General features: G+C 43.0%; 2 protein-coding genes across 2 annotated transcripts in view; both read right to left on the bottom strand.

Moving 5' to 3' along the window:
* Ccnf (cyclin F) overlaps window positions 1-2165 on the bottom strand; it is a 29092-nt gene extending 26927 nt beyond the window's left edge. Inside the window, exons 1-2 of the mRNA XM_051181243.1 lie at window positions 2015-2165; window positions 161-315 (exon numbers count right to left, since the gene is read on the bottom strand). Coding sequence (XP_051037200.1) covers window positions 161-315; window positions 2015-2030 — 171 coding nt within the window. The 5' untranslated portion in view covers window positions 2031-2165. The remainder of the gene's footprint in view (window positions 1-160; window positions 316-2014) is intronic.
* Window positions 2166-9082: 6917 nt separating this feature from the next.
* Window positions 9083-25692, bottom strand: part of LOC127219568 (ATP-binding cassette sub-family A member 17) — an 87231-nt gene continuing 70621 nt past the window's right edge. Inside the window, exons 26-31 of the mRNA XM_051181242.1 lie at window positions 25222-25416; window positions 15410-15597; window positions 13362-13532; window positions 10021-10211; window positions 9812-9885; window positions 9083-9387 (exon numbers count right to left, since the gene is read on the bottom strand). Of these exons, the coding sequence (XP_051037199.1) occupies window positions 9124-9387; window positions 9812-9885; window positions 10021-10211; window positions 13362-13532; window positions 15410-15597; window positions 25222-25416 (1083 nt within the window). The 3' untranslated portion in view covers window positions 9083-9123. The remainder of the gene's footprint in view (window positions 9388-9811; window positions 9886-10020; window positions 10212-13361; window positions 13533-15409; window positions 15598-25221; window positions 25417-25692) is intronic.

Raw genomic sequence — 25692 nt, 5'->3', positions numbered from 1 at the left:
TATAGAAAAAGCCTGTCTCAAAAAACAAAATAAACAAACAAATAAAATAAAACCACACACTTCTTTTGCTTTCCTTTTGACTTGAAGTTTTGTACATTTAAGAATTTGAGATCTCTACAGTTTAGCCAACAATACTCAGACTTTCCATAGGGTGACTTACAGCTCGGACAGCAAGGATGTCCCCAACAGAAAGCCACTTCAGGATATGAAAGAGTACATCTTCTGGAAGACTCAAGATGGTTAAGTTTCGGGGTCTTCTTTTGATTCTTCGCTTGGTAGGATAACAGAAACACTTGGCACACCTACAATGGATCACTTAAGGGAAAAAACCCACAAGCCTTGGTGAGATGAAAAGTTGTACATAAAGATTATTTAATAGTTACTGTTCTCTGTTCCCATAAGGAACATATCTTAATATTAAAGTACTATATAAACTACTTAAGATAACACCATTCCTTTAATATCCAATAAATATTTATGGTGAATATCTGAAAACATGTAATTGGATGCTGGAAACTTATGATTCAGGATACACATTACAAACAGAAAGGGGGGAAGTGCCAATACTGATAAATGTTTTCCTTCAATTTCATTCAAGAAAGTACTTTGGGGCCTGAGAAACGGCTCAGCAGTTAACTTGAGGCTCAAACCAGTCAATAAGATTGCTTGGATTTTTGCTTCTTGCTTTGTTTCTTGAGATGGGGTCCCTCTATAGCCTAGGCTGACCTCAAATTCACTCGTGTAGCCGAGGCTGCCCTTGAACTCCTGATCCTCCCTGCCTCTACCTCCCAAGTACTAAATTAAAAGTGTTAACTTACTTTGCTTATATTTGTATGTGACTAAAATTCAATTGCATAGATCAGGAACTCAAATTAATAGGGCAGCTCTGCAGAACATAGAAGCCAGTCAGTCCTAGAGCAGGTCCCAGCTTGGCAGATGTCAATGTTGCCCAGTCCCTGAACCCAGTGGTCTGCTACACTCAGCATATAGTGAAAATTGCAACATTAAGATAGCTCAGTGGTTCTCCACCTTCCTAACGCTGAGACCCTTACACACTTCATGTTGTGCTGACCCCCCCACCATAAAATTATTTAATCGCTACTTCGTAACTATAATTTTGCTGTTGCGAATCACAAGGTAAATACCTGATAATGCAGCCAATGTGAAAGGATGCCCCCAAAGGGCGAAAATGTTGAGAACCCTGATCTAAATACACACAGCCACTGGGTCGCCATGCTCTTTCAGAGGAACTATCTTCCCAATTCCACAGTGGGTTATCCCAAGGTTTACTTCAGCAATCCATTCTTCATCCACCGGATGATGCCTTTCCCCTTTATTTCACAAGCTGCTCCACCCCACCTCCTGACTATCTGTAAATTCGTCCCTTCCTACCCACTTTTTTCTCCTCACATTGAAGTAAGGTGGCTGTTCCCGGGCCTTGATAAAGATCTCCACTAGGAGGTCTCTAGAGACTCCCCACTCCCATACTCTTGACCTGAGTTTTATCAGAACTAAATGTACTCCAAGTGCCAAATACATACCCAGAGCTAATTTCCAAATATTCTGAGAATATTATAACAGTTTCCTGATTTACCTGATATGGAATATACATCTGAAGTGTTTAATCACTGTAACAAGTGAAATCGCACCTCCAGGTTGTGTTTTCACAGGGCAAATCCTGTTGCCCCCGCCGACCTTAGTTGCGGACCTGACACTCAGGTGATCGAGCCCCCCCCAACAAGATCCCGGACAGGTCGTGAAGTTGATCTATATATAGTGTGGGGATCATTCTCAACTTCACAGAAAAGTGAAATCAAAGTTTGCTGGGCAAAGAACCTAAATCGCCGCGGGTAACAGGAGGCGTAGGCGCTGGGCGGACATTTAAACCGCGCGGGCGAGTTCACAGAGGGGCATCCGTGTTTACCCCCGTGCTTTGGGTGATGCGACGCGCCCTCCCAGGTCATAGGGGCCCGAGCCAGGACCCATTGCCTGCCCGGCTCCCGCCTGCACTCACCACCGCCGCTCCCCATCGCCGAGCTCACGCCACTGCCTTCCTAGACCGCTCGCGAGCGCGCCCGCGCCTGGAGCAAGTGTGCCGAGCGCCGCACGCAGGCGCGGACCCCACCCGCCCCGTTTTCAAACGCGCCCGGAGCTCTTACTGGTAGGACCACGGGGTTACGCCCCTCAGATCGCCAGCCTCTCCCGCCCCGCAGGCTCTGGGCACTTGTGATTGGCTTCACCAGGACGCAAATTCAAACGCTGGTTGTCTATTGGCTTATCGCTCTTGGCTAACCCGCCTTCTCCGCTGGGCGGGGGCCAGAGAGAAGCGCAGCTGGCGCCGGCGGGCTATCCCAAAAAGCCCGCCCGCCTGGACGCAGAGAGCTCTTCTACCTCGGAGACTTGTCCGGCCCTCTGGGAGCTGTCATGCGTGCGTACACCCAGGGGTATTACCTGTCCCTCCCACTCCCGGCCAAGGAGACTGGGTTTGGGGACGCCAACTCCAACCCTGATGTGGAGATTGCTGAAGCCGGGCTCTGATCTCCCTCAAAATATTCTACCCTACATTGCATTGTGCTCAGCAGCGACAGTCACATTCTGTTGACGTTTTATTCACTCGTGTATCGGGTAGAGACAGCATCATGTCCCACCTTTTCATGAAATGACCTGCCAAGAAAAGAAATGAAGTCTATTGAGGGTGGGAAGACCAGACAGAGCAAGGTATTGGCCCAGGCTTCTCTTCTCCACACAGCTTATACTTAGCCTTCATCCCCTCCCCCCCAGCCAGCATGCATACTGGACCCTTTGGGGTACCTGGCCTATGCTGACAGCTGAATGTCAAGACCTCTTGTAGGTCTGAGGTAGTAAATAGGGAATGGCTGTTCACAGCACAGAATATTAGAGAACCTTAAAGCAAGACGGGGTCTGCTCCCCATTACTGCAGATTCCCATCCCTTTTCCTGGAGAGATTACTGTTTCCCACTTTGTTACTTTTTTGTCTTAACCCCTTTGAACTTTGTTATTTTGTTACCTGTCACAGCGCAGAAGCTCTGCTTTCTGAATTTACTTTTGGTAGTAACAGAATGAGAAAAAACAAAAACAAACAAAAACAAAAAACAAAACCAAAACACACACACACACACACACACACACACACACACACACACCAAACTAAATCCAACAAAGAGCAAGTCAGTTGTCAGTCACATCTCAGGATCCCTAACTATCTCTGGTCCCCTGGTTACTCTAAATTACAAAGTCATCAATTAACTTGGTGACTCTACCTTGTTCTCTGTATCCTACTCAGTTTCTCTTATTTACTCTGAGGCCAGTTTTGTTGGTTTTGATAAAGGGCCTTCCCAGTCTTAATTAGCTTCAGCTATCAACCTAACATTGCTTAGAATCACAAGGGAGACTCAATTGTGGTCTGTGGCCATGTCTGTGAGGGATTGTTGTGATTGATGATTGAGAGGGTTCGTCCCACTGTGAGTAGCACAATACATCGATAAGCTGTATAAGAAAGCTAGCAAGTGGGGGGCTAGAGAGATGGCTCAGAGGTTGGGAGCAGGGGCTGCTTCTACAGGGATCTGGAGTTCAATTCCCAGAAACAACATAGTTCACAACCATCTGTAGTGAGGTTTGGTGCCCTCTTCTGGCCTGTAGGCAAACAAGCAGACAAGATACTATACATAATAGATAAATCTAGAGCTATAGTAACAAAAACAACTTGGTATTGGCATAAAAATAGACAGGTGGATCAATGGAATCAAATTGAAGACCTTGACATAAACCCACATACTTGTGAACACCTGATCTTTTTTAAAAAGAAGCCAATGTTATACAATGGAAAAAAGAAAATACCTTCAACAAATGGTGCTGGCATAACTGGATGTTTGCATGTAGAAGAATGCAAATAGATCCATATCTATTACCCTGTACAAAACTCTAGGCTGAGTGGATCAAAGACCTCAACATAAATCCAGTTGCATTGAACTTGCTAGAAGAGAAAGTGGGAAATATTACTGAATGAGTTGGTATAGGAGACCATTACCTGAATATAACACCAGTAGCAGACAGACACTGACATCGACAATAAATGGGATCTCCTGAAACTGAAAAACTTTTGAAAAGAAAAGGATACGGTCAGGTCAACAAGACAAAATAGCAGCCAACAGAATGGGAAAAAAACTTCATCAACCCTACATCTGACAGAGGGCTGATCTCCAAAGTACATAAAGAACACAAGAAACTAGACAGGAGTCGTGGTGGTGGTGGCACACTCCTTTAATCCCAGAAAACGGAACAAAAAGAAACTAAATATCAAAATACCAAATAATCCAATTTAAAAATGGAGTATAGATTTTTGAAAAAGAAAAAAAATTGAGGAAGTAAGGTATGGGGGGGGTGTTGGGATACTGTTAGAGTCCACAGATTCTAAGAACTGTTAAGCCTATAGAAAATTACAACTAAAAAGTAAAAACAATGAAAGGAAAAGCCTGGAAGGTGAAAGACATAGAAATAAAAAAGTATATGAGATATGGATGAAAAGTATAGTAAAAAGCACTCAGGAGGCAGAGGCAGGCAGATGGTTTGAGTTTGAGGCCAACCTGGTCAACATAGCAAGTTCCAGGACAGCCAGGGCTATGTGAAGAGACCCTGTCAGGGGAAAAAGTTTTAGTAAAGAATGCCTTAGAAGACCAGATGGAGAAACATACAGAACAATCTTAAAATCTAACTGAGCAACATACAAACTAAAGAAAAAACATTATATCCGGGCGTTGGTGGCTCACGCCTTTAATTTGGAGGCAGAGGCAGTCAGATCTCTGTGAATTCAAGGCCATCCTGAGTTCCATGACAGCCTCCAAAGCTACACAGAGAAACCCTGTCTCAAAAAACAAAACAATCAAACGAAAACCAAAAAAAAAAGAAAAAAGAAAAAAAGAAAAAGAAAAGAAAAGAAAAAAGGGAAACCAACATGACATATATATATATGCAAGAGTGAAGATTAAATATTGGACAGTAAGCAATAAAAAGCATACTTAGGAAATGAGGTGCTGGCACATTAGCACTGAGTCAAGAGATGTACTTCTCAGATTCCTCTGGTTCTTGTAGATTCCATTTGGTGTTGTGTATGGGAGGGCTGAGCAGCCCCTGTGTTCAGCAGTTCCCTTGACCCCTCCAGGCTCCTCTTGAGGTCTGTTCTGTTCCTGCAGATCCACAGTATGTGAGCAGAACACTTCACTTTAAGTTTTTATTTTTCTTTTCAAAGCTCCAAACAATTTTATTAGCATTTGAAAGAAAAACCTCAGTACAGGCAGACCATAAATATCTGAAGCTGCCCAGAGGAGAAAGATGGAGAGGACAAAGACAGAAAGCTATGACCTTTTGAGTTAGGCATGGAAGTTAGGCAAGCAGGCAGCAACATCACAGGAAGCAGCCACAGGGCAAAAGTGGGGTTGTTGGGGCTTTAGAGCCAAATTGAGGACATTCAAAGTATTGGGGAAAGCATGCTTGCTTAGAAAAGAGGTAGAAAAAGTGGTTAATGCCTCTCTGAGTGACTGAGAACACCAGGCAGGCCACAAAACTGCATGGCTGTGGTATGTAAGTGTAGTAGAACCCTGCTGGCCTGGCATTAAGAGAGTTATTAACTAGCACTAGCCCCTCCAACTCCCCAATCCCCCAATTCCCCAACCCCTCAACCCTAGGCCACACCTGGCCTAGCTACAGAACGCTAGCTGGCACCTTTGTTGAGCAGATACTTTTTGTTTCCCTGTGTGAACCTTTTCTGAGAGTTCCCCAAGGATACAAAAGCCTATGCAAAACCCAGGAAACCCAGAAAACTGTGGTACCTGATGAATCCAGACTCTGCACTTGGCGTTGCTTTTGTTTTGTTTTGCTTTTGAGGCCTCATTCAAGTTGTTCTGAACATATGGTAATCAACTGGCTAAAGTGTAAATATTAAATATTAAGAAAAGTAAAAATGCCCTGGGTGTATGGAAAGAGCTTCAGTCCTTTGAGGCTGGGGACCCCTGCCTGCAGCTGAGAAAGGCTAAATTCATTCTTAAAAATGTCTCTGAATCTTCTTTTAACAGATCCAAGTGAACCCACACCCACATCGCTACTACTGAGACATGTAAGCACGTGGAAGATGTCTAATATTCTGAGAAAGAAAAGTACATTACTTCAGTAAAGGGACAATGGTTCCTCCTGTGGTGGTTTGAATGAGAATAGACCTCATGGTCTCTTATGTTTGAATGCCTGCTCTCCAGTTGGTGGAACTGCTTGGTAAGGATTTGTTGGAAGAGGTGTGTCACTGGGGGTGGACTTTGAGGTTTCAAAAGCAACACCATTCCACTTAGCTCTCTCTGCCTTGTGGTCTGATGTGAGCTTTCAGCTGCTGTTCTAACCCCGTGCCTTCCTGCTTACTGCCTTGTTCCTCACCATGTGGGTCATGGACTCACCCTCTGAAATTTTAAGTAAGACTGCAGTTAAATGCTTTCTTTTATAAGTTGCCTTGTTCATATGGTTTCATGGCAATAGAAAAGTAACTAAGACATCTCCCATCTCTTCAGCATGGCTTTAGGTGAACCTGCCTTCCTGAGTGGTTGTGCCTTGGTCAGGTGACTGACCTTCACAACTGAATTAACTTTTTGTTTTGTTTTATTTTATTTTGAGACAAGGTTTAAATGTGTAGCCCTGGGTGCCCTGGAACTCACTCTGTAGTCCATGCTGGCCTTGAACTTAGAGATCAGCTTGTCTCTGCCTCCCAAGAGCTGGGATTAAAGGTATGCACCATCACGCTGGCTAGAACTCTTAATGGCATGTCTCCACACAGAAAGATTCCAATCATTTGGCTGGGAGGTAATAGCTTTCCCTTAATGGGCCTTTAATGTAACTGTACATTTCTCCCCCTTAAAGAGGTAGCTCTAAAATCATTTAGGAGATGGGATCTAATTAGAAAATAAATACATATCCACCAATCCCACAGTTTCTACCACTTTCTTTCAGGTAGCTTGACTTGAATGCAATGTCAGTTGCAGAGGACTCAAATGTGGGGTCTAATTCTCAGTTCTCACACCTGCTTTCCTGTAGTGATCTCCCTAGCTTAATGAGTTCCTACATCCAGGTCTTGTTGAGACCACAGGCCATCAGATAACTCTGGGGCCATTCATTTCCACTGAAACGCGCCCCAGTTCTGCACCAGGATGATATTGGTTTACTGGGCTGTGAGCTAGCCTTGAAACCATGCAGGTGTGATGGCTAATCTTACTTGTCAGCTTGATGAGCATGCTTGTGGAGGAACATGCTTGTTTATCATGGCTGAGATGGGAAGACCCACCGACCATGGGAGGCACCATTCCATGGGAGTCTTGGAAATGTTTAAAAAGAAGAAAGTGAGGTGAGAAGGGCATTCATGATCTGTTTCCTGATTGTGGGTTGATGACACCAGCTGCTTCAAACTCTTGCCACTTTGACTTTTTCCACCATAGCAGACAGGGACCTGAAACTGAGCCGAAGTCAATTCTGAAGTTGCTTTTGTCAAGATATTATATCACAGCAGAAAGAAAATAACGACAAAGAATTCATACAGTCAAGAAGCACTGCTGTGCTGTAATAAACTGGACCTTTGCAAGTGGAGGAAGTGGAGAAGAGTTTGAAACTTTGGGCCAGAAAAGCTTTTCAACGCTGTAGGCAGAGCTTAACAAACCATTCTGGCATCTTTGGGCTGTGGAAGCTCAGGTCATGGATTTCAGAGGTGAACAAGGACTCTATCAGGCACAGGATTAGGGGTCCTTCGTGTAATATTTCCACTAAGAACCTCCCCACACCACGAGAATTAGAGTGAGGGAGAATTTAAGATAATGGACTAAGTTTTTAGGAAGAGGGAATTCCAACACAGCATTCAAGGTGGTTCAGAGAAAACAAATACAACTGTTAAGGAGGTCAGCACCACTGAAGAGAAGCCTCCTGCACTGTACTGAGGCAGTAAGAAAGTTGTCTCCGGGTAATCCCCCACCTATCTTGTCAGGATCCAAATTTATTTGAAGGTGAATGAACTAAAGCGGTTCCTGACTCTTCAAAAGAAACTCCCTAGGTCAGTGCCCCAGGGTCAGCATACAGAAGATGACACTGCTTTGATCCAAGGAGGCTTGGCTGCAGCTTGAGCCCACAGCAGAAATTGGCAGCATTGTCCAGATAGTACTGGTTTTTTTAGTCTCATGCAAGGAGAGGCAAGTGGACAGCCTGAGTTACACAGAGAAACCCTGACTCAAATAAACAAACAAACAAACACAAACAACAACAACAACAAACCCCAGAACAGGTTATATGTGTTACAGGCAGCAGAGCTGGAGAGGTGGGGCTACCTAAATCCTTTGGTGCCCAGAAAATCACATCATGAGCTCCAGATGCCAGGCATGGAGCTAGCTATAAGGTTTGGTGTTTAAACCGTGGATTTTAGTGTTGCTTTAGTGTGGTCATTCCTCATATGCTCTTACTTCTGGGATTTCTTGTTTGGAAAGAGAATGTTTATTCTGTGCCATTGTATGTTGTAAGTATATAACTTGTTTTGACTTTATAGAATTTAACAGTTAAGCAGTTGCCTTGAACCTCAGATGAGATGTGAGCTTTAGACTTTTCAGCTGTTGAAATTGTTAAAGACTATGAGGACTTTTGAAGTTTTCTATCTTGTACTATGAGATGAGCATGTAATTTATTTAAATGATGTGCTTTGGTGTCGATTGCAATTGTCAGCCTGATGAGATTTAGCATCACTTGACAGACAGGCCTCTGCATATGCCTGTGGGGAGGTTGAGGAGGGAAGACTCGACCACTGTGGGTGCTATCATTTCCTGAGTGGGGTCCTGGGATTGTACAAAAAGGGGAAAGTGAGCCAAGCACAGGCATTCATTGCTCTGTTTCCTGACTGTGGACGTCATGTGACCAGCTGCTTCAAGCTCCTGTACCTTGACTTCCCTGCCATGATAGATTGTATCACTGAACTACAGGCTGAAATAAACCCCTTTGCTGGAAGTTGCTTTTGTTAGGGAATTGGTCACAGTGGCAGACAGAGTGACTAACACAGCAGGCTGTCCTCATAAAGGCTACTCTTTGCTAGGATCTTTATTACAGTAGTACAGGCTCTGAGGGGGGTGGAGATGGATGTGGTTTGGGAGGCTGAGAAGAGGACTGTGAGGGAGGAAGTGAGATAGGCTTAGAGTGAGAGGGGGTTAAGGGGCTGGCTAGGACAGCTTGCTCTTGTTGGAATTTTCCTTTAGGGGAGGACATAGGGCTGGTAAAGCTCAGGAAGATGTCCTCCAGAGACACCTGGTTGATGGAGTAGTCTTCCAACATGTAATCCTTCTTGGCTTGTTCCATAATGCCAAACACCTGTAGAAGAGAGAAGCCAATTGCTGCATATAAGTCCACCTGTAGGTGATGTGTCAGACATAGGGACAGGTGATTCGGGAAAGGGCAGAGAGAGCCACCTTCTGAGAACTTCTGACAAGGCACAGAATGATGGTTTTGCTCATCTGCCAAAGAGTACCTTCAGAGGAGTTAAATCTGTCTGTTCTCCTGGTGGGAATGGTGGCAGGAAGGGGGTTTCTGGCCTGCTATGTGACACTGGGCATGTGGCTCCTCTCTAGGCCTGCTCCCTGCTCTCTGAATTCTGGGGGTGGGAAGAACTGGCTTCTAAGGCTTCTTCTAGCTCATACTTATGCTCTATGACGTCCACACAAACATTCCCATGGTGTTGGCAGAGGACACATGAATGCCACTTATAGATAGTAGGTGAAATAAGAGTTGCACTCACCTTTGCCCAACTGAGGTTGTGGCCAGGCAGGTAGTACTGAACCATGCCTTGGTGCTCATCTTCCAGATTGCTGTCTGTACAAAACAGAAATTGTTTCTGTGAAGGCTGACCTGGAGGGCTAGAAAGGGCAGCCCTAGTGCAGGAATCCCTAGGGACAGACTGTGTGACAGCTAACAGGTCCAGGCAGGACATCCAGCACCATCACACACCTTGGAAGGTCATTTCCACAAATGCCTTAAACTTCTTTAGCACCTCATGTTGCCATTCCCTCTGGACTTTGGCCTGCAGGGAGTAGCCGCTGCCAAACTTGCTCTTGAGGTGTTGTGGGCTGCCCAGGCACTTGAACTGGCCCTGAACCATGATGGCCAGCCGGGTACATAAGGCTTCACACTCCTCCATACTGGGGAAAAGGAGAAAGTCTGAGACAGTGCTGGAGGAGGCTGATGCCCACCCTGTCAAAGGCTTGTGCAGACAGGAGGGTATCTATGCCCAGATCAGGCCATTTTTGATTCCCCATTGATGGGAGATGTCATTCTGTAAATATGTTTCTCATAGTGGCTAATGAATAAAGCACTGTTGGCCAATAGGAAAGGAAGATAGGAAGGACTAAGAGACAAGAAGGAAAGAGGAAGTAGTAAGGAGGAGTCAAGATGGGAGACGGAGAGAGCAGAAAGCTGGCGGCCTCTCTGGTAAAATAAGACCATGTGGAAATACATAGATTAACAGAAATGGGTTAATACTTAAGACAGAGCTAGCTGATAAGAAACAAGTAACTGGCCAACAGCATTATATCTAATACAGAGTCTCTGTGGTTAATTGGGGCTGGCGCGGCGGCGGGACAAGACCAGCGACAGGCGGAAAACCCATATGGCGCCCACGTGGCTAATAAAAACTTCCACTTAAAATTTAACAAAAGCTTAAAAAAGGGTTTTAGAAACAAAAGAACAGAGACAAGCAAGGTTTCTTGGTAGCAGCATTTTTCTCGGTTGGACTCTGCTTTGTGAGAGACAAGCAGATATTTGCGCGACTCCTTTAAGGGCAATTTCCTGATTCAGCATAAGCAACATAAAACCGTACGGCTTTTTAAGAAGCACTGCTAACAATTTATTGGTGTGTATGAGAGCTGGCAATGGCAGTGACCACATCTCCAAGCCGGCAACATGCTGCTGGGTGCAGCATAGACCAAGGCGGTGAGCACAGCTCTCACTGCTGGCGGTAAAGGTACCAGCCGCCATCTTTGATAAACCGCAGCAGAAACAACTATGACTTTCATTTTAGCAATGTTGTTGTTTACCAGATAAAAGACTTGTGGCCAGAAAAAGACTTACAGTAAAGACAGATTCACATTAAGAAAAAGCGCTAAAGGTTTATAGTGTGTTTTAAAATATATGTAGGCTTGGGAGAGAAAAGGAATAAAATAATTTTAGAAAGACAGCAAGGAGCTGGGTGTGGTGGCACTCAGGAGATGGAGGCAAGCAGATCTTAGTGATTTTAAAGTAAACCTGGCATGCAGAGTGAATTCCAGAACAGATAAGAGTTACACAGAGAAACCCTGTCTCGAAAAATAAAAAGTAAAATAGAGTAATAAAAAAAAGCCAAATAAAGATGGAAAGAATCTGCATACTGTACGGCATTATATTTGTATCGTTTGACTGCTGAGGAAATAACAAGAACTGTTAAAACAAAATCCAATTTATATATTTTAAAAATGCTTTGACTTCCAAATTTAAGTCTAAGGACAAGTTACTTGGGAAAAGGATTTCTATTTTTGTTTCCACAGAAAATGAAAAGCTGTGGATTCCTTCCAGACTAATGTGGTTTGATCAAGCCAGACACCCTGAAACAGAGTCGCAGGTGATCCAACATTCAAAACAGTTGGGACATAGCAGCCTTGCAGACTACAACCAGGATTTCTTCATCTTCTTAGGATTCCCCAATAACAGCGCCCCCTACCAGCAGGAAGTAGTTTGGAAAGAATGACGCCCAAATTCCCAAATATTGTTTATAAATGTTTGTTTTCATTTAAATGGGGTTGATTATAAATGGTTAATGACAACAACCAATCGCTTTTTAAAGGTAAAAAGGGAATTATGGTAGAGATATGAATACTTTGTGTTGGAATGGATTTTCATTTATTGATACAATTTAAGGTCAATTTTGTGATGTGTATATTCTCCTTTTATTTAGGTGTTGTATTTGTATAGCTCAGTTAGAAATGTAATGTACAATTTAGTGCATTTATACTAATTTAGTGCATTTAGTACAATTATAGTTACCTATAATAGTCAAAACTTATAGTTAGGTGAGTTAGTATTTCTAGATATGTAGAGATGTATTTGAGAAGAATAGGCATTCTTCAAACCTTTCAAAGACCTACAGAATATGGCATTTAAAATGGGGTTTTTCTTAACAGTGAGGCACAATTGCTCCTGGCAATACCACCTGTGTCAAAAAAGGAAGATGGACATTGAAGAAACTCGTTATGGAGTTTACTTCCAATATGGCAAGACTGGCCATTTGGACAAGATACTGCTCTTGTCTGGACTGTTTGACTTTATGCTGTATAAACTGGACATGAAGAACCCACAGGAAAGTGACTGCTGATTCAAGATGGACACTGCTACAGGGTTCCTGCTTCATGGAAGAGTCTGCCAGACATTCTGCAGGACACAGAGAAAAATGACTGACAAACTGCCAATACAAGAAGGCAGTTTAAAGTTTCCTGCTTTGCTGAAGAGTCTGCCAGACACACTATGGCCTATGGGCTGAAGATGGAAGATTACAGAAGAACTTTGGGTGACTGACCAGGCAGTGAGTTGTCTCTGTCATTTCTAGAGTTTATATACTATCCTTCTGTGGTCTTTGAAGACAAATAGTTATGGTTATAGTTTTCCTTAGTTAGGATTGAAGATAAGTTACATGTAGACTTTAGACACACAAAGATAGGATAGATGATGGAATATTTTCTTCAAATCTTGCTAAATGTTAATGGACTAAATATTGTTAACTGTGATTCTTACTTGATAAGTATTATGTTATATATTTTGCTATGTTAAGGTTAAAACCCTTCTTTTTATTTTAGACAGAAAAGAGATGATGGGAGCTGCCATTCTATAAATATGTTTCTCATACTGGCTAATGAATAAAGCACTGTTGGCCAATAGGAAAGCAAGATAGGGGGGACTAGGAGACAAGGAGGAGAGAGGAAGTAGTAAGGAGGAGTCAAGATGGAAGATGGAGAGACCACGTGGAAATACATAGATTAACAGAAATGGGTTAATACTTAAGACAGAGCTAGCCGATAAGAAACAAGTAACTGGCCAACAGCATTATATCTAATACAAAGTCTCTCTGTTATTTAGGGCTGGTTCGGCAGCGGGACAAGACCAGCGGCCGGGAGGTAAAACCTAACTCATGCTGAATGTACCCACATGCAGAGCCTGGGGAATGTCTTTACAGACCATGCTAGCTGCTGCCATATCTTCTGTTCACCTGTTTCCACCCCCACCATTCTGGCTCTGCCCCTGACCCACAGATGCCCAAGCTCTACCTGTGGGAGGTGATGACAATGGCCTTGCCAGACTCACGGGCTCTGGCCACAGTGTCCCAGAGCAGGCGCCGGGCCACAGGGTCCATGCCAGTGGATGGCTCATCCAGGAAGATGACTGCGGGCTCTCCAATGAGGGCAATGGCAGTGCTCAGCATGCGCTTGTTACCGCCACTGGAGGTGGATGGGATAAAGGTGGGACATGGAGAGTGGTGTAGTCTCCAGTGTTGAAGCCCACTGGTTCAGTACCTGACTCCTCCTTTCTCTGAGGTGATCCCTACTCTGGTGGGGCCTTCAAAGACTGCCCCATCACCTTCACTGAGGTTGAATTGTGACTTTGTTCACTGAGGGTCTAAATGGATCTAGATGTCCAGGCTGAGGATGTGGTCATGAGACACCTCAAGTGTCTCTATGAGTGCTGGGGGTAGGGCACTGCCCATCCGAGAGTAAGGGCCATTTTAGTTAACTGTTCTTAAGATGCTCACTACGTAGTCCCAGTTGGCCTCTACGTCTCTGTCCTATTGACCCAGCCTCTTAAGAGGCACTGGGACTACAGGTGCACACTAACTACCATGCTGGCTTTATTTCTTTTTTTTAATTTTTAAAATTTGTGTATAGGGCACTGGTGGTGCACACCTTTAGTTCTAGCACTCAGGAGGGAGGCAGGCAGATCTCTGTGAGTTGGAATCCAGCCTGGTCTACAGAGCAAGTTCCAGGACAGGCTCCAAAGCAATACAGAGAAACCAAAGTAATACAGACAAACCCTGTCTCAAAAAACAAAACAGAACAGAACTATTGCGGTAAATAAGGATCAGGATAAACAAATAGGCCGAATAGATGTTTATTCAGGGAGAAATAACTTACAACCTAGACAGATGAACACCAGGAAATTCAACCCAATCCTCTCCTGTCCGAGTCACAAAGAGAGTGCCTTCCTGGCCCCCTCCAACCTCCTTCCACAGGTCCCTTCCGCCCATGGCTTCACCCCCCAATGGGCGTGGTCAGTGCCACAGAAGGACTATCTCACTACACAGAACAAAACAAAATATGTATATGTGTGTGTGCCTGCATGCAGGTGCTCATGACAGCCTGGGTTAACAAGTGGTTCTGAGTTGCTTTGTGGGTGCTGGGAACTAAACCAGGGTCCTCTGCAAGAGAAGTAAGAATTCTTACCTACTGAGCCATCTTTCCAGGCCCCTCACATTAAACTCACATAGCATTTACTGTGAGTAAAGCTCCAGTCTAAACTTTTTTTTTTTTTTTTTTTTTTTGGTTTTTCAAGACAGGATTTTACTGTATAGCCTGGAACTCTCTTTGTAGACCAGGCTGGCCTTGAACTCACAGTGATCCCCCTGTCTCTGCCTCCTGAGTGCTAGAATTAAAGGTATGTATCACCACTGCCTGGCTTCTAAACTTTTAAAATGTAAATTTGTTTGATCCTCAAAATATGCAAGGAGATATGAAAAGCTTCTGGTACTCAGACCAACAGATTGGGAAAGGGACAGGGACTCTTTATCTGACACCTGGATCCATTTGGCCAGTCAAAGGCATCTTTCCACTTCCCAGTTCCAAACATGGAGTACAGCCAGACACCTGCCTATAAGAACACAGTCTACAGTTTTAGGGGAGAAGAGCCTGTGAATTTGGACACTCAGTGCCTTGCTTTGAATAAGCTAATCTGAGTAAGGACTCTTACTGGCAACACTGATAAACTACCTCAGACTTCTTGGGAAACATCAGGATGAGGCAACTATGAGTCTAATATGAAAATCTACCAAAAATAGGAAGCTTGAGGTGAAGTAGCAGACACAAAGATCTGCCTACCCTGTTGTTATATTCACACATGGTAAAATATACCTGTTCTCAGCATAAAAACTGCCTCTGGCTTGGAGTAGAGGTCAGCTTGCCCCCACTCACATCTACAGTGGCATGGATTGCACAGCTCCTCCACCATGCCTGAGCTGCTGGACTGTACCCTGTACTCCAGGACTGAGAACTGGGATTATCTTGAAAATGGAGGTGGGGAGAGTGAGGGAACCCCCAGATCTTACCTGTAGGTCTTTACCAGCTTGTCTGCATACACACGCATGAGTAAATCCTCAAGGATCTGGTCTATACAGGTTTTAATGTGGCACTCAGGAATGCCCCGGATACGGGCATACATGACCATAATCTCTCTTCCTGTCATGAAGTTTAGCAGGGCATCAAATTCAGGACAGTAACCAATCCACTGCTGCACCTGGGGGGAGGGAGACACATAAGAGTGAAGCCTCTTCTGGCTAGTTTCCCCATTCTGTCACCCCAGCAGTTCCAGGATGCTCCCTTGGCCTTGTTAATATCCATGTCTACAACAGGAAAAGACATACAGTATGAGGGAGCCATGAGTGGGAAGATGGCAATGCTGGGCAGTCTCAGTTTGTAGCCTTTGCTGGCAGTGTTGGTGAACAGGCTTCTAAAGGATGGAGGAGGTGGGGTGTGGCTCGGTTGGCTCCTCCTGCCCACAAGTCCTAAAAACAGAAGCACTTAAGTGCCCCCTATTTCAGAAGTCAGGAGAAGCATCTTGGCTTTCACTTTTCCTCTTATTATTACTATTATTGTTTTATGATGTGTGTATGTGTAGAGGGAGGAATTTGTTCAAGAATGCCAGGGTTCATAACTGGAGACCAGAGGACAACTTTGTGGAATTGGTTCTCTCCTTATTCCTTTAGATGGGTTTCAGAGATGGAACTCAGGCTTTTGCAGCATGCCTTTACCCACAAAACCATCTCATTGGCCCTTACATTTCCTCTTTAGAAATATTTTCTATCAGACATGCAATCTATTAGTAGATTTTCTTCATGAAACAATTACATGAAGACCACTGGAGTCTCCACCAGGGCCTGTGATCTGGTTGGTATGTATCCTCCAGACTTCTGTGCTAATGCAGGATCCTACACACATGTTCTCCTGAACAAGACTTTGTGTATGAAGTTTGTCAAATGACATCGTCCCATATTTACCATAGCTTAATGTGTTTTTCTAACTGGATATCATGTTCTATAGATCTTTTTTTTAATATGTAATTTTTAAAATTTAAATATGAAACAAGCTTGTTTTACATGTCAATCCCAGTTCCCACACCCTCCCGTCCTCCCCTGTCCCCCCCATCCCCTTTCTACTCCCCAGGGAGGGTGAGGCCTTTCGTGGGGAGTCTTCAAAGTCTGTCACATCATTTGGATCTCTATAGATCTTCTTATGTTGCTGAATACAGCCCTACTCCCAAGTCAGTTTAGCCACTATACACCTAGAGGTTTTTAAAATATTCTTTTAAAATTAATTAAATTTGTTCTTTGATAATTCCATATGGTATATAATGCATTCTAATTACTCTCACCTGTAGCTTCTCTCGTCCCCTTCCTACAAATACCTTTCCCACATGCATGCCTTCTGTTTTGTTTTGTGACACACTGGGTTTAACCAGGGCTGCCTGTGTAAACTCGGATTTAAAACTACCCATGGCGCTTGGTGGGTTCACTGATACCTATACAACTGAAGAAAATGCCTTCCCCTCTCCCAGAATGTGTCAGTAATAAGTAGTTCAACAGGAATGGGTAAGGCCAGGGAAGTTTCTTAGGTTTAATTTAGAAAATAACTAACTTGGGATTTTTAGATATATTTGAGTTACTTCTGTTTTTTGTTATTATAAACGTAGAGCTTACCACTCTGCTTTGTATCATGTTCAAGCACTCCTGTAGCAGACACTAAATTAAGGCAATACAGATGTTTTGAGTTTGTTTTGTTTTGTTTTGTTTTTTGAGACAGGATTTCTATGTATTGCTTTGGAGCCTATCCTGGAACTTGCTCTGTAGACCAGGCTGGCCTCAAACTCACAGAGATCTGCCTGCCTCTGCCTCCTGAGTGCTGGAACTAAAGGCATGGGCCACCAACTCCCAGCATGTTTTTGTTTTTTTAAAGTCTAATTTGAAGCAAGGTCTGATTCAATACTGGCCAGGTTGATGAACTCTCTCACCAGGTCTATCTCTGATTTCCAAGAAAATGGCTAAGTTTTGGGGGTTTTTTTGAGACCACTCACTATGTATTTCAGGTTGACCTGGAACTTATTTAGCCTTGAACTCATGAATCTCCCATTTCCATGTTCTGAGTATTGATTACAGGCACACAGTATCAGGCCAACCCCATGCTGACAAGTTTTCAAATCATGAGTGCTAAGTTTTTGATAAGTACTGTTTAAATAACTTTGGATAAGCACTGTCTTTTATTTATTAACAAATAATCTGTGTCGGTGGAACCGTTGGGCCTTAATTATATTTATGGGTTAAACCTGACTTGATTATCTGTTTTATCCTTTTAATACCTGCTACATTTGTCTGTTAACATTTGGGATATTGGGTTCCTGAGTGAAGCTACCCTGGATTCCTCCTGGGGGGTCATCCATGAGTTGGATGTATCCCAGCTTCTCCCATACTTTGCAAGAGGGAAATGATCTGTTTTGTGAACATTGGTGGGTTTATCTACTGGTCCCTTTCAGTCAAAAAGTAGATTTTGGCTATCATTTAGATTTTACATCCCATTTTAGTCTGTACACGGTTTCCATTTCTTGAAGCAATTTGGGGCTAGAAGGCTTAGAAATGTGGTAAGTTAATTTAAAGAAAACAAAGGAATGAGACATTTGTTTTGTTTTGAATGTCTCACAGGACTGGCTTCAAACTTCATCCTTTTGCCTCAGCTGGTATCACAGGTGTGTTATTTCTTACATTTCCCACACTCCTGAGTCCAGAGTAGAACCTACACCTATCACATAGGGTAGCTAATCTGGGATTGCCAAGGAGCACTATTTCTGTTTTTCAGGCAGGGTCTTGCTATTTAGCCCAGGCTTATCTAGAATTCGAGATTCTCCAACCTCTACCTCACAAGTATTGGGGTTACAGGTGTACACGTAATGCTTAGCTCCACTGAGTGCATTTTAGGGTCATCCATCTTAAGCGTTTTCTTCTTTTTCATTTCATTTTATGTGTGTCTTTCCTGCATGTATTTATGTACCATGTATGTGCTTGGTGAACACAGAGGTCAGAAGAGAGCATAATTTCTCCAGGAACTGAAATTATGGATGGCTGTGAACCACAATGTGAGGGCTGGGAATCAAAACCAGGGCTTCTGCAAGAACAGCATGTGCTCTTAACCCCTGAGCCACCTCTCTAGCCCACCCCACTGTAGCTTCTGTCAACTTGACACAACCTAGAATCACCTGGAAAGAAATTTTATGAGGAACAATTTAGATCAGGTTGGCTTTTAGGTATATCTGGGTGTGTGTGGTGATTGTTAATTTGTGTGTGGTGATTGTTAATTGATGCACTTTGGGGCACCATTCTCTAGGCATGGGTTCCTGACCTATATAAAAGAGGGTAAGCCAGCAAATCTGGAATTGATTTGTCAGGGTATTTATCATTGCAAGAGAAAAAACTAGAACAGCTTCTTTTTTTTACTTCTTCTCCTCCTTCTCTACTTCTCCTTCTTCTTTTTGGTTTATCGAGACAGGGTTTCTCTGTATTTCTTTGGAGCCTGTCCTAGAATTAGCTCTGTAGACCAGGCTGGCTGACCTCAACTCACAAAGCTCCACCTGCCTCTGCCTCCCGAGTGCTGGGACTAAAGGTGTGCGCCACCACCTCCCGACTTGCTTCATTTCTTTTTATGTCTGATAAATACCTCACTGATTTCTCAAATCTCATGTTTGTTTGTCATTGATGGGCATTTGATTTGTTTCCATTTTGGCTACAGAATAATGTTTCTGTGAATACTCTTGTAGATATTTTTTTCAGTTGTTTGGAGTCAATCATTATATGCTTAACATTTTGTTATCCTCTATGATCATGTAAGACATTTAATTGAATGGATTAATTAATCTTTTGTAGGTGCTGGGAACTGAACCTGGATCCTCTGGGAGAGCAGCCAGGGCTGTTCACTGCAAGCCATCTCTTCAGACCTACACTTAGATTTTTTTTTTATCTTATGTGTATGTCTGGGTGTATGTATGTGTACCACATTCATGTATGTGCCTATGAAGACCAGAAAAGGTATTGGATTACATGGAACTGGGAGTTACAGGTTGTTGTGGGCTTCCATGTGGTTGCTGGGAACCAAAATTGGATCCTCTGCAAGAGCACTAAGTGTTCTTAGCTGTTTCTAAATAGTAATTAATTAATTAACGTATTTTTGAGACTAGGTCTATGTTATAGTGTCTGTAACTTGTTATGTTGACCAGACTGGTTGGAAGTTGTGGAGATCTTAAGGTTCTACTTTCTCTTGTTAGTATTATATGTATATGCCATCACACTCAACTGGAGTCCATTTTTATTTAATGTAACTTTTAATACATGTGGATTTAAGTCTACCATCTTATTCAGTGGCATTGACCTATCCATCCTCTATGAATGAATGACATGAAAGTGGAATGGGCACTAAGAGTGGGTAGAAAGGGGGCTAAAAGGAGAAGAAACAAACAAACAAAGGAATACACATGGCAAAAGCATGAAGAAGGACTGTTTAGAGGGAGGAAGGAGATGGGAGAGGGCAGGAAAGAAATAAAAACAAAGTATAATAATATATATGTGTGAAATGTCATAGTTAAAGCAATTACTTTGTGTGCCAACTAAAAATAATAACAAAACTTGAGCTGGGCATGGTGGCACAGAGCTGTAATACTGGCATTTGCGAGGTGGAGGCAGAAGAGTCTCAAACAAATAAATAGAGAATGTCCTCCTATGTTTCAAAATGGTTTCTTTCCTTTTCTCTATGGGGAGAACAAAGAGGTTTGCTCTACTTGCTATGAGAGCTAGACAGAGCTTCTAGAAGTAGAGTTCACAGAGCACAGGCCTTTGTCTTTTGGAGTTGTCCATGCAGAACACTGAACAATTTATGAACTATAGAGTACATTTTCCTACCAGAAGCATCGATTCCCATGGAGATTTCTACTTTGGAGAGTCTGAGTGAGCATCAGAATAAACAGACTTTACCCTCAGCAAGCCCTGAAAGCAACTAAGGGTACTGGAGACATTGTGTTGACACAGAGGAAACGAGCAAACGGAACTAACTCAGCCTCAGCAGCAGTTTCCTAGTCAGCGCAGGGGACTCAGAAGCTGCTTCCAAATTTTCGTTTCCTTTTTTCTGAAAGGTTTTAGTTTGCAGAGCAAGGATGCAGGAAAGGGGCAGGAGAATAGTTCTTGCAAGCAGAATATAGAAAATCATAAAGAATGGACATTGACATGGGTGGAAAGATCAGGAATTATGAGAACAAGAAAGGTTACTATGGTGATGGGGCTAGTGGTTATATGCTAGGCTGATCTTGTTAAATAGGGCTAGTTACTGAATCATCAAACCTTTGTGGAATAACTGAAGGCTCTAAGTGTACAGCCAAGAGAAAGCCAGAATATGAAAGACTCCAGTTTGCAAAGAAACAAAGGATAAGAAGTTTCTCACAGGTCTTGGCCCACCACAAGGAAATAGGCCCCCAACCCTGGAACAAATGGTTCCAGATGAATGGACCCGTCTGGATCATACCTGGCCAATGGACAATCTGGAGACTTTCCAAGGTACATTCTATGGTTTTTCCTTTTTCCTTTGAAGAAAAACAGGTCACACCTGGGTGATCTCTCAAACATGAGATTATACTTTGTAATCAATCACCTTGTACCTCATGCATGTGTGCTGATTTGTGGTTTGTCTCTATAAAAAGAGCCTGAACCCTTTGAGGGGTGTGCAGCTTTCCCTGAGATTGCTGACACCCGAGTGCTCTCATTCAATAAACACCTCTTGCTTGTTGCATCTCCTGGTTTTGGTGTTTGTGTCGTGGGGCTCTCCCATCGGCCCATCAGGACCCCAGAATTAGGGTCTTACATTCCTACTGTTACTAGGGACTGAGCCTTCAAGTGTAGGCTTTTCAATAAGATCTCCCTTCCCTGCAAATCCAAACGAGACATCCAAAGCAACAGATGAGCAATTTGTAATGCAGGAATAGGTAGGACTTCAGGGAGAGGGAGGAACTGGGGAAGAATCTGAGGTGCACAGATTTCACCAGCCAGACATGGATGGAGATGGACATGAAGAATGGAGGAGAGGTAAAGAGCCATGTGGTAGAATGTAGATTAATAGAAACAGGTTAATATGTTAAAAGAGCTAATTGGTAATAAGCTTAAGCTGAAGGCCAAGCTTTCATAATTAATAGTAATTCTCCATGTCATTATCTGGGAGCTACTGGTCTAAAGAAAGTCCAACAAAACACACCCATGCATAAAAATAAAAAAGAAATTTTAAAAAAGAGTATAACTCAACTTTTAAAAAGATTATGAACTTAAAGATACATTTTGTTATTGTGATAGAATACTGTCTTAGGGTGAAGAGACATCATGACCACCACAATACAATTTCTTTCTTTTTTTTTTTTTTCCAAGTTTTTCGAGGCAGGGTTTCTCTGTGTAGCTTTGGGGCCTGTCCTGGAACTTTCTCAGTAGACCAGGCTGGTTTGGAACTCACAGAGATCCGCCTGTCTCTGCCTTCCAAGTACTAGGATTAAAGGTGTGTGCCACCATTGCTCAGCCACTGCAACTCTTATAAAGGAAAACATTTAATGGGGGCTGGTTTATAGTTTCAGAGGTTTAAACCATTATCTTCATGGTGGGACATGGCAGCCTGCAGGTAGACTTGGTGCTTGAGAAGGAGTCAAGTGTTACACATTTTGATCTGCAGGCAGAAGAGGGAGACTGTGTGCCACATTGGGTGTGGTTTGAGCAGACAGGACCTCAAAGCCCACCACCAGTGTCAAGATACCACCACTGTAACATCTACTCCAAAAAGGCCACACCTCCTAATAGTGCCACTTCCTATGGGACAAGCATTCAAACACATATTCTATGGGGTCCATTCCTATTCAACCCACCACAAATACCAAGACCAAAAGTGATTTATGGAAGAAAGAGTATATTTCAACTTATGGTTCCAGAGGGAATGCCCTTAATGATAATGGAGGCCTGGCATCAGACAGAAAGAGCAGGAATAAGAGAGATCATATCAACCACAAACACAGGCAAAAAGAGTGAACTCAAAGCGAGGAAGGCTATAAACTCTCAAAGTCTGCTCCCCTGCAAGAATGTACCTTCTAAAGGTTCTATAATCTCCAAAAACAGTGCCACTAACTTTGAACACTAATCAAGTGCTCAAAGACCTAAGTCTATTTCTGTATCTGTGGTGGGTTAATTTCTTACTCAAACAACCACAGACACAAAAATAGGTAAAATGCCTGAAGATTTTAAAGGTTTTCAGATAAAAATGATCAATGGGCACAGAAAAGAATTCAACAATATCATAGGAGGAAATTTCCCAAATCTTAAGTAAAGAAATACCTATCAAGCTACAAGAGGTACACAGAACACCAAATACACCAAAAAAGGAACTCTCTGGCCAGGGGGTGGTGGTGCACACCTTTAATCACAGAATTCAGGAGGAAGAGGCAGGTGGATCTCTGAGTTTGAGGCCAGCCTGGTCTACAGAGAGAGTTCTAGGACAGTCAGGGCTACATGTAAAGAACCTGTCTCAAAACAAGAACAACAGCAAAAACAAAACAACAGAAAGAAAAATTTCTGTGTGGTCTTTTGCTGCAGCAGCTCAAGTGGGAGCTCCAGAAGTATTAAAAAAAAAAAAAAAGAGGCAGACATGCCAGTTTTTTGACTAAAAGTAACAGCTTCAATTAGGCCATAATTGACAATGGACAATGCAAGAGGTATTACCTTGTCTACTAAAGAGACCACTTTTCCTAAAAACCTTCAATGGAGGAATCCCCAACACCATCCTGTCATCTCTAAGACTCCCTCATGATACGGAGGAAGATCCACCTACAAGATAGACCCCAGCCACAAACTATAGTGCCACAAGTCTGGGCACTCTGTACCAATGCAACCAATGGGGGTCTCTGAAAGGGAAACCCCACCAGTCAGACTGTCATATTTCACTAGTTTGCCCTAGGATGTTATAGAAAATTATTCATATGATTAATAAAAATTAAATACACCTGATGGCAATAAAAATCAAATTCTGTATGTGTGGTGCTGGAGGTGGAACCACCAACCTCCAAAGTGGCTTTTTCTTAAAGTACAGCTTCATATAGCATATTGCTATCCTGTTTTCTGGGCGCTTGTTTCTGTTCAGAAGTCCGATGACAACCTAAATGCTGTTCTCAAGGTAATCCACCTTTTTATTTATTTATTTAGTATTTATTTTGGTTTTTTTGAGACAGGGTCTCACTGTGTAAGCAATGAGGAAGTTCTGGAACTCACTTTGTAGACCAGGCTGGCCTGGAACTCAGAGATCTACCTGCCTCTGTCTCCCAAGTGCAGGAATTAAAGGTGTGTGCTACCATGCCCAGCCCCCAACTTTTATTGTTGGGTTACCTTAGATTTTCTCTATCATATTTGGTTTACAGAAGTTTTACTATATCAATATTCCTTGGAGCTAATCCTTTTTTTATTTATCCTGCTTATGGTCAGCAGGGCTTAATTCATTTATAATCTATTTCTTTTATAATGTTGGATAAATATTAGCTATGAACTTCAAATATTGTTTTGTTTTCCTTCTTGTAGGCTTCAAACACAAACACATTAGGCAATTGCCCTGCCAAGTGTTGTAGCACACCTTTAATCCCTGAACCAGAAGGCAGAGGCAGGAGGACTTCTGTTCCATGCCAGCCAAAGCTACAGGAGACACTGTCCCCCAAACAAACAAACAATTGGCACATACTTTTAAGTCCAGCATTCAGGAGGCAGAGGCAGGCAGATTGTTGTGAGTTCCAGGACATCTTGGTCTACAGAGTGAGTTCCAGGACAGCCAGAGCTGCACAGAGAAATCCTGTCTCAAAAAACAAAAACAAAAACAAACAAACAAAAAAAAAACAAAGAAGCAAAACAAAAATCTTCTCAATGTATGTTTTTATGTATAATGTATGTATACATATATAAAAAGAAGGCCATGGGGGATTGGCTTGTATGGAAGCTGGGTTCTACAGTTTGACACAGGACTAGAGTTGGGTAGATACATGGCTACTTGGGAAGCATCATCAAGTGGATGGTAATGGGAGCTAGAGAAACCAAAGGGCCAAGCAAGGAGAGTGTGAGGACAGTGGGATGTGCGTATAGCATCTAGGAACACTATAACCTTCAGGAACAGATAATAATCTATCAAAGGAGGCAGGTATGGTGGCACATGCCTATAATACCAACTCTTGGAACCACACACTTGAGATCAGTCTAGATTACATCCTGAGACCCTTTCTCAGAGCAAAACAAAATATCTATTAAGAGTCTGAAAAATAATTGTTAGTGATAGAAATGAACAAAGAGAGAAGAAAGCTGTTGAGTAAGCAAAAGAAGGCTCAGGCTTGAAGTGGGAAAAAGCCAAGTTCTACAGAGAAATAGGGAAGATACAGGCCAGGGTGACTATGGTAGAAATGGGTTCAAGTGAGCAGATCTGAGGAGTTTTTGGTAGGAGCCTACATGGATCACAAATGCCAACTGGATAACTTGGATGGTACCCTGAATGACAAGTGGATGTGTGCTGTCTCATTGCTATGGAAGGACAGGAGGGGGGAAGACAAGGTAGTAGAGGCACTATGGTGCTCACTATGGTTCCTGTAGGCACTTGAGAGAGAGTGTTATATAAGCAGTTAGATATCTGACCTAGAGTTCAGAGAAGCATCTAGGAATCACTTAGATTTGGAGGGGTTACAAATGAAATAGACATATGGACCTTTTGAGATCAAGCTCCAAGCTTCATGACCCTGAATCTTGTATCAATCCCCAAGATTTGTTGCAGACACACCCACCTTCACAAGGTCAGACTTGATGTTGAAACCCTTGACAAAGACATCCCCTGAAGTGATGGGCTGCTCCCCAGTCAGCATGTTGAAAATGGAAGTCTTCCCAGCTCCATTGAGGCCAAGAAGGCCAAAGCATTCTTTTTCTTCAACGGTGAAGGACACCTTGTTTACAGCCAGCAGAGGTACCTTCTTGTTATAGACCTGAGAGACACAAGGCAGAGATGCAGAGAGGAGGCAGGAAGCCAGCAGCCAGCAGCCACTACACTTTCAATCTAGCAGGTCTGAGTTACCTCTTAGGACCCAAGCTCAGACAAGCTATTTCCCCCAGCCACTGTGTTTCCCTTCTTCCTCCAACCCCTACACACTGTGAACTTAGTTCTTGGATGTAATCTGCTTTTCTTTGTCCCTGAGCAAATAAAACTCTTGGATGTTGCTGACGGGGTTTTCTTTCTTGGTTTGGCTCTTTTGTTTGTTTTT

This window comes from Phodopus roborovskii, unplaced genomic scaffold (genome assembly GCF_943737965.1).
Source record: "Phodopus roborovskii unplaced genomic scaffold, PHOROB, whole genome shotgun sequence".
Classification (NCBI taxonomy): domain Eukaryota; kingdom Metazoa; phylum Chordata; class Mammalia; order Rodentia; family Cricetidae; genus Phodopus; species Phodopus roborovskii.
The sequence above is the reverse complement of the archived record's forward strand: the minus strand, read 5'-3'. Positions and strand labels throughout refer to the sequence as shown.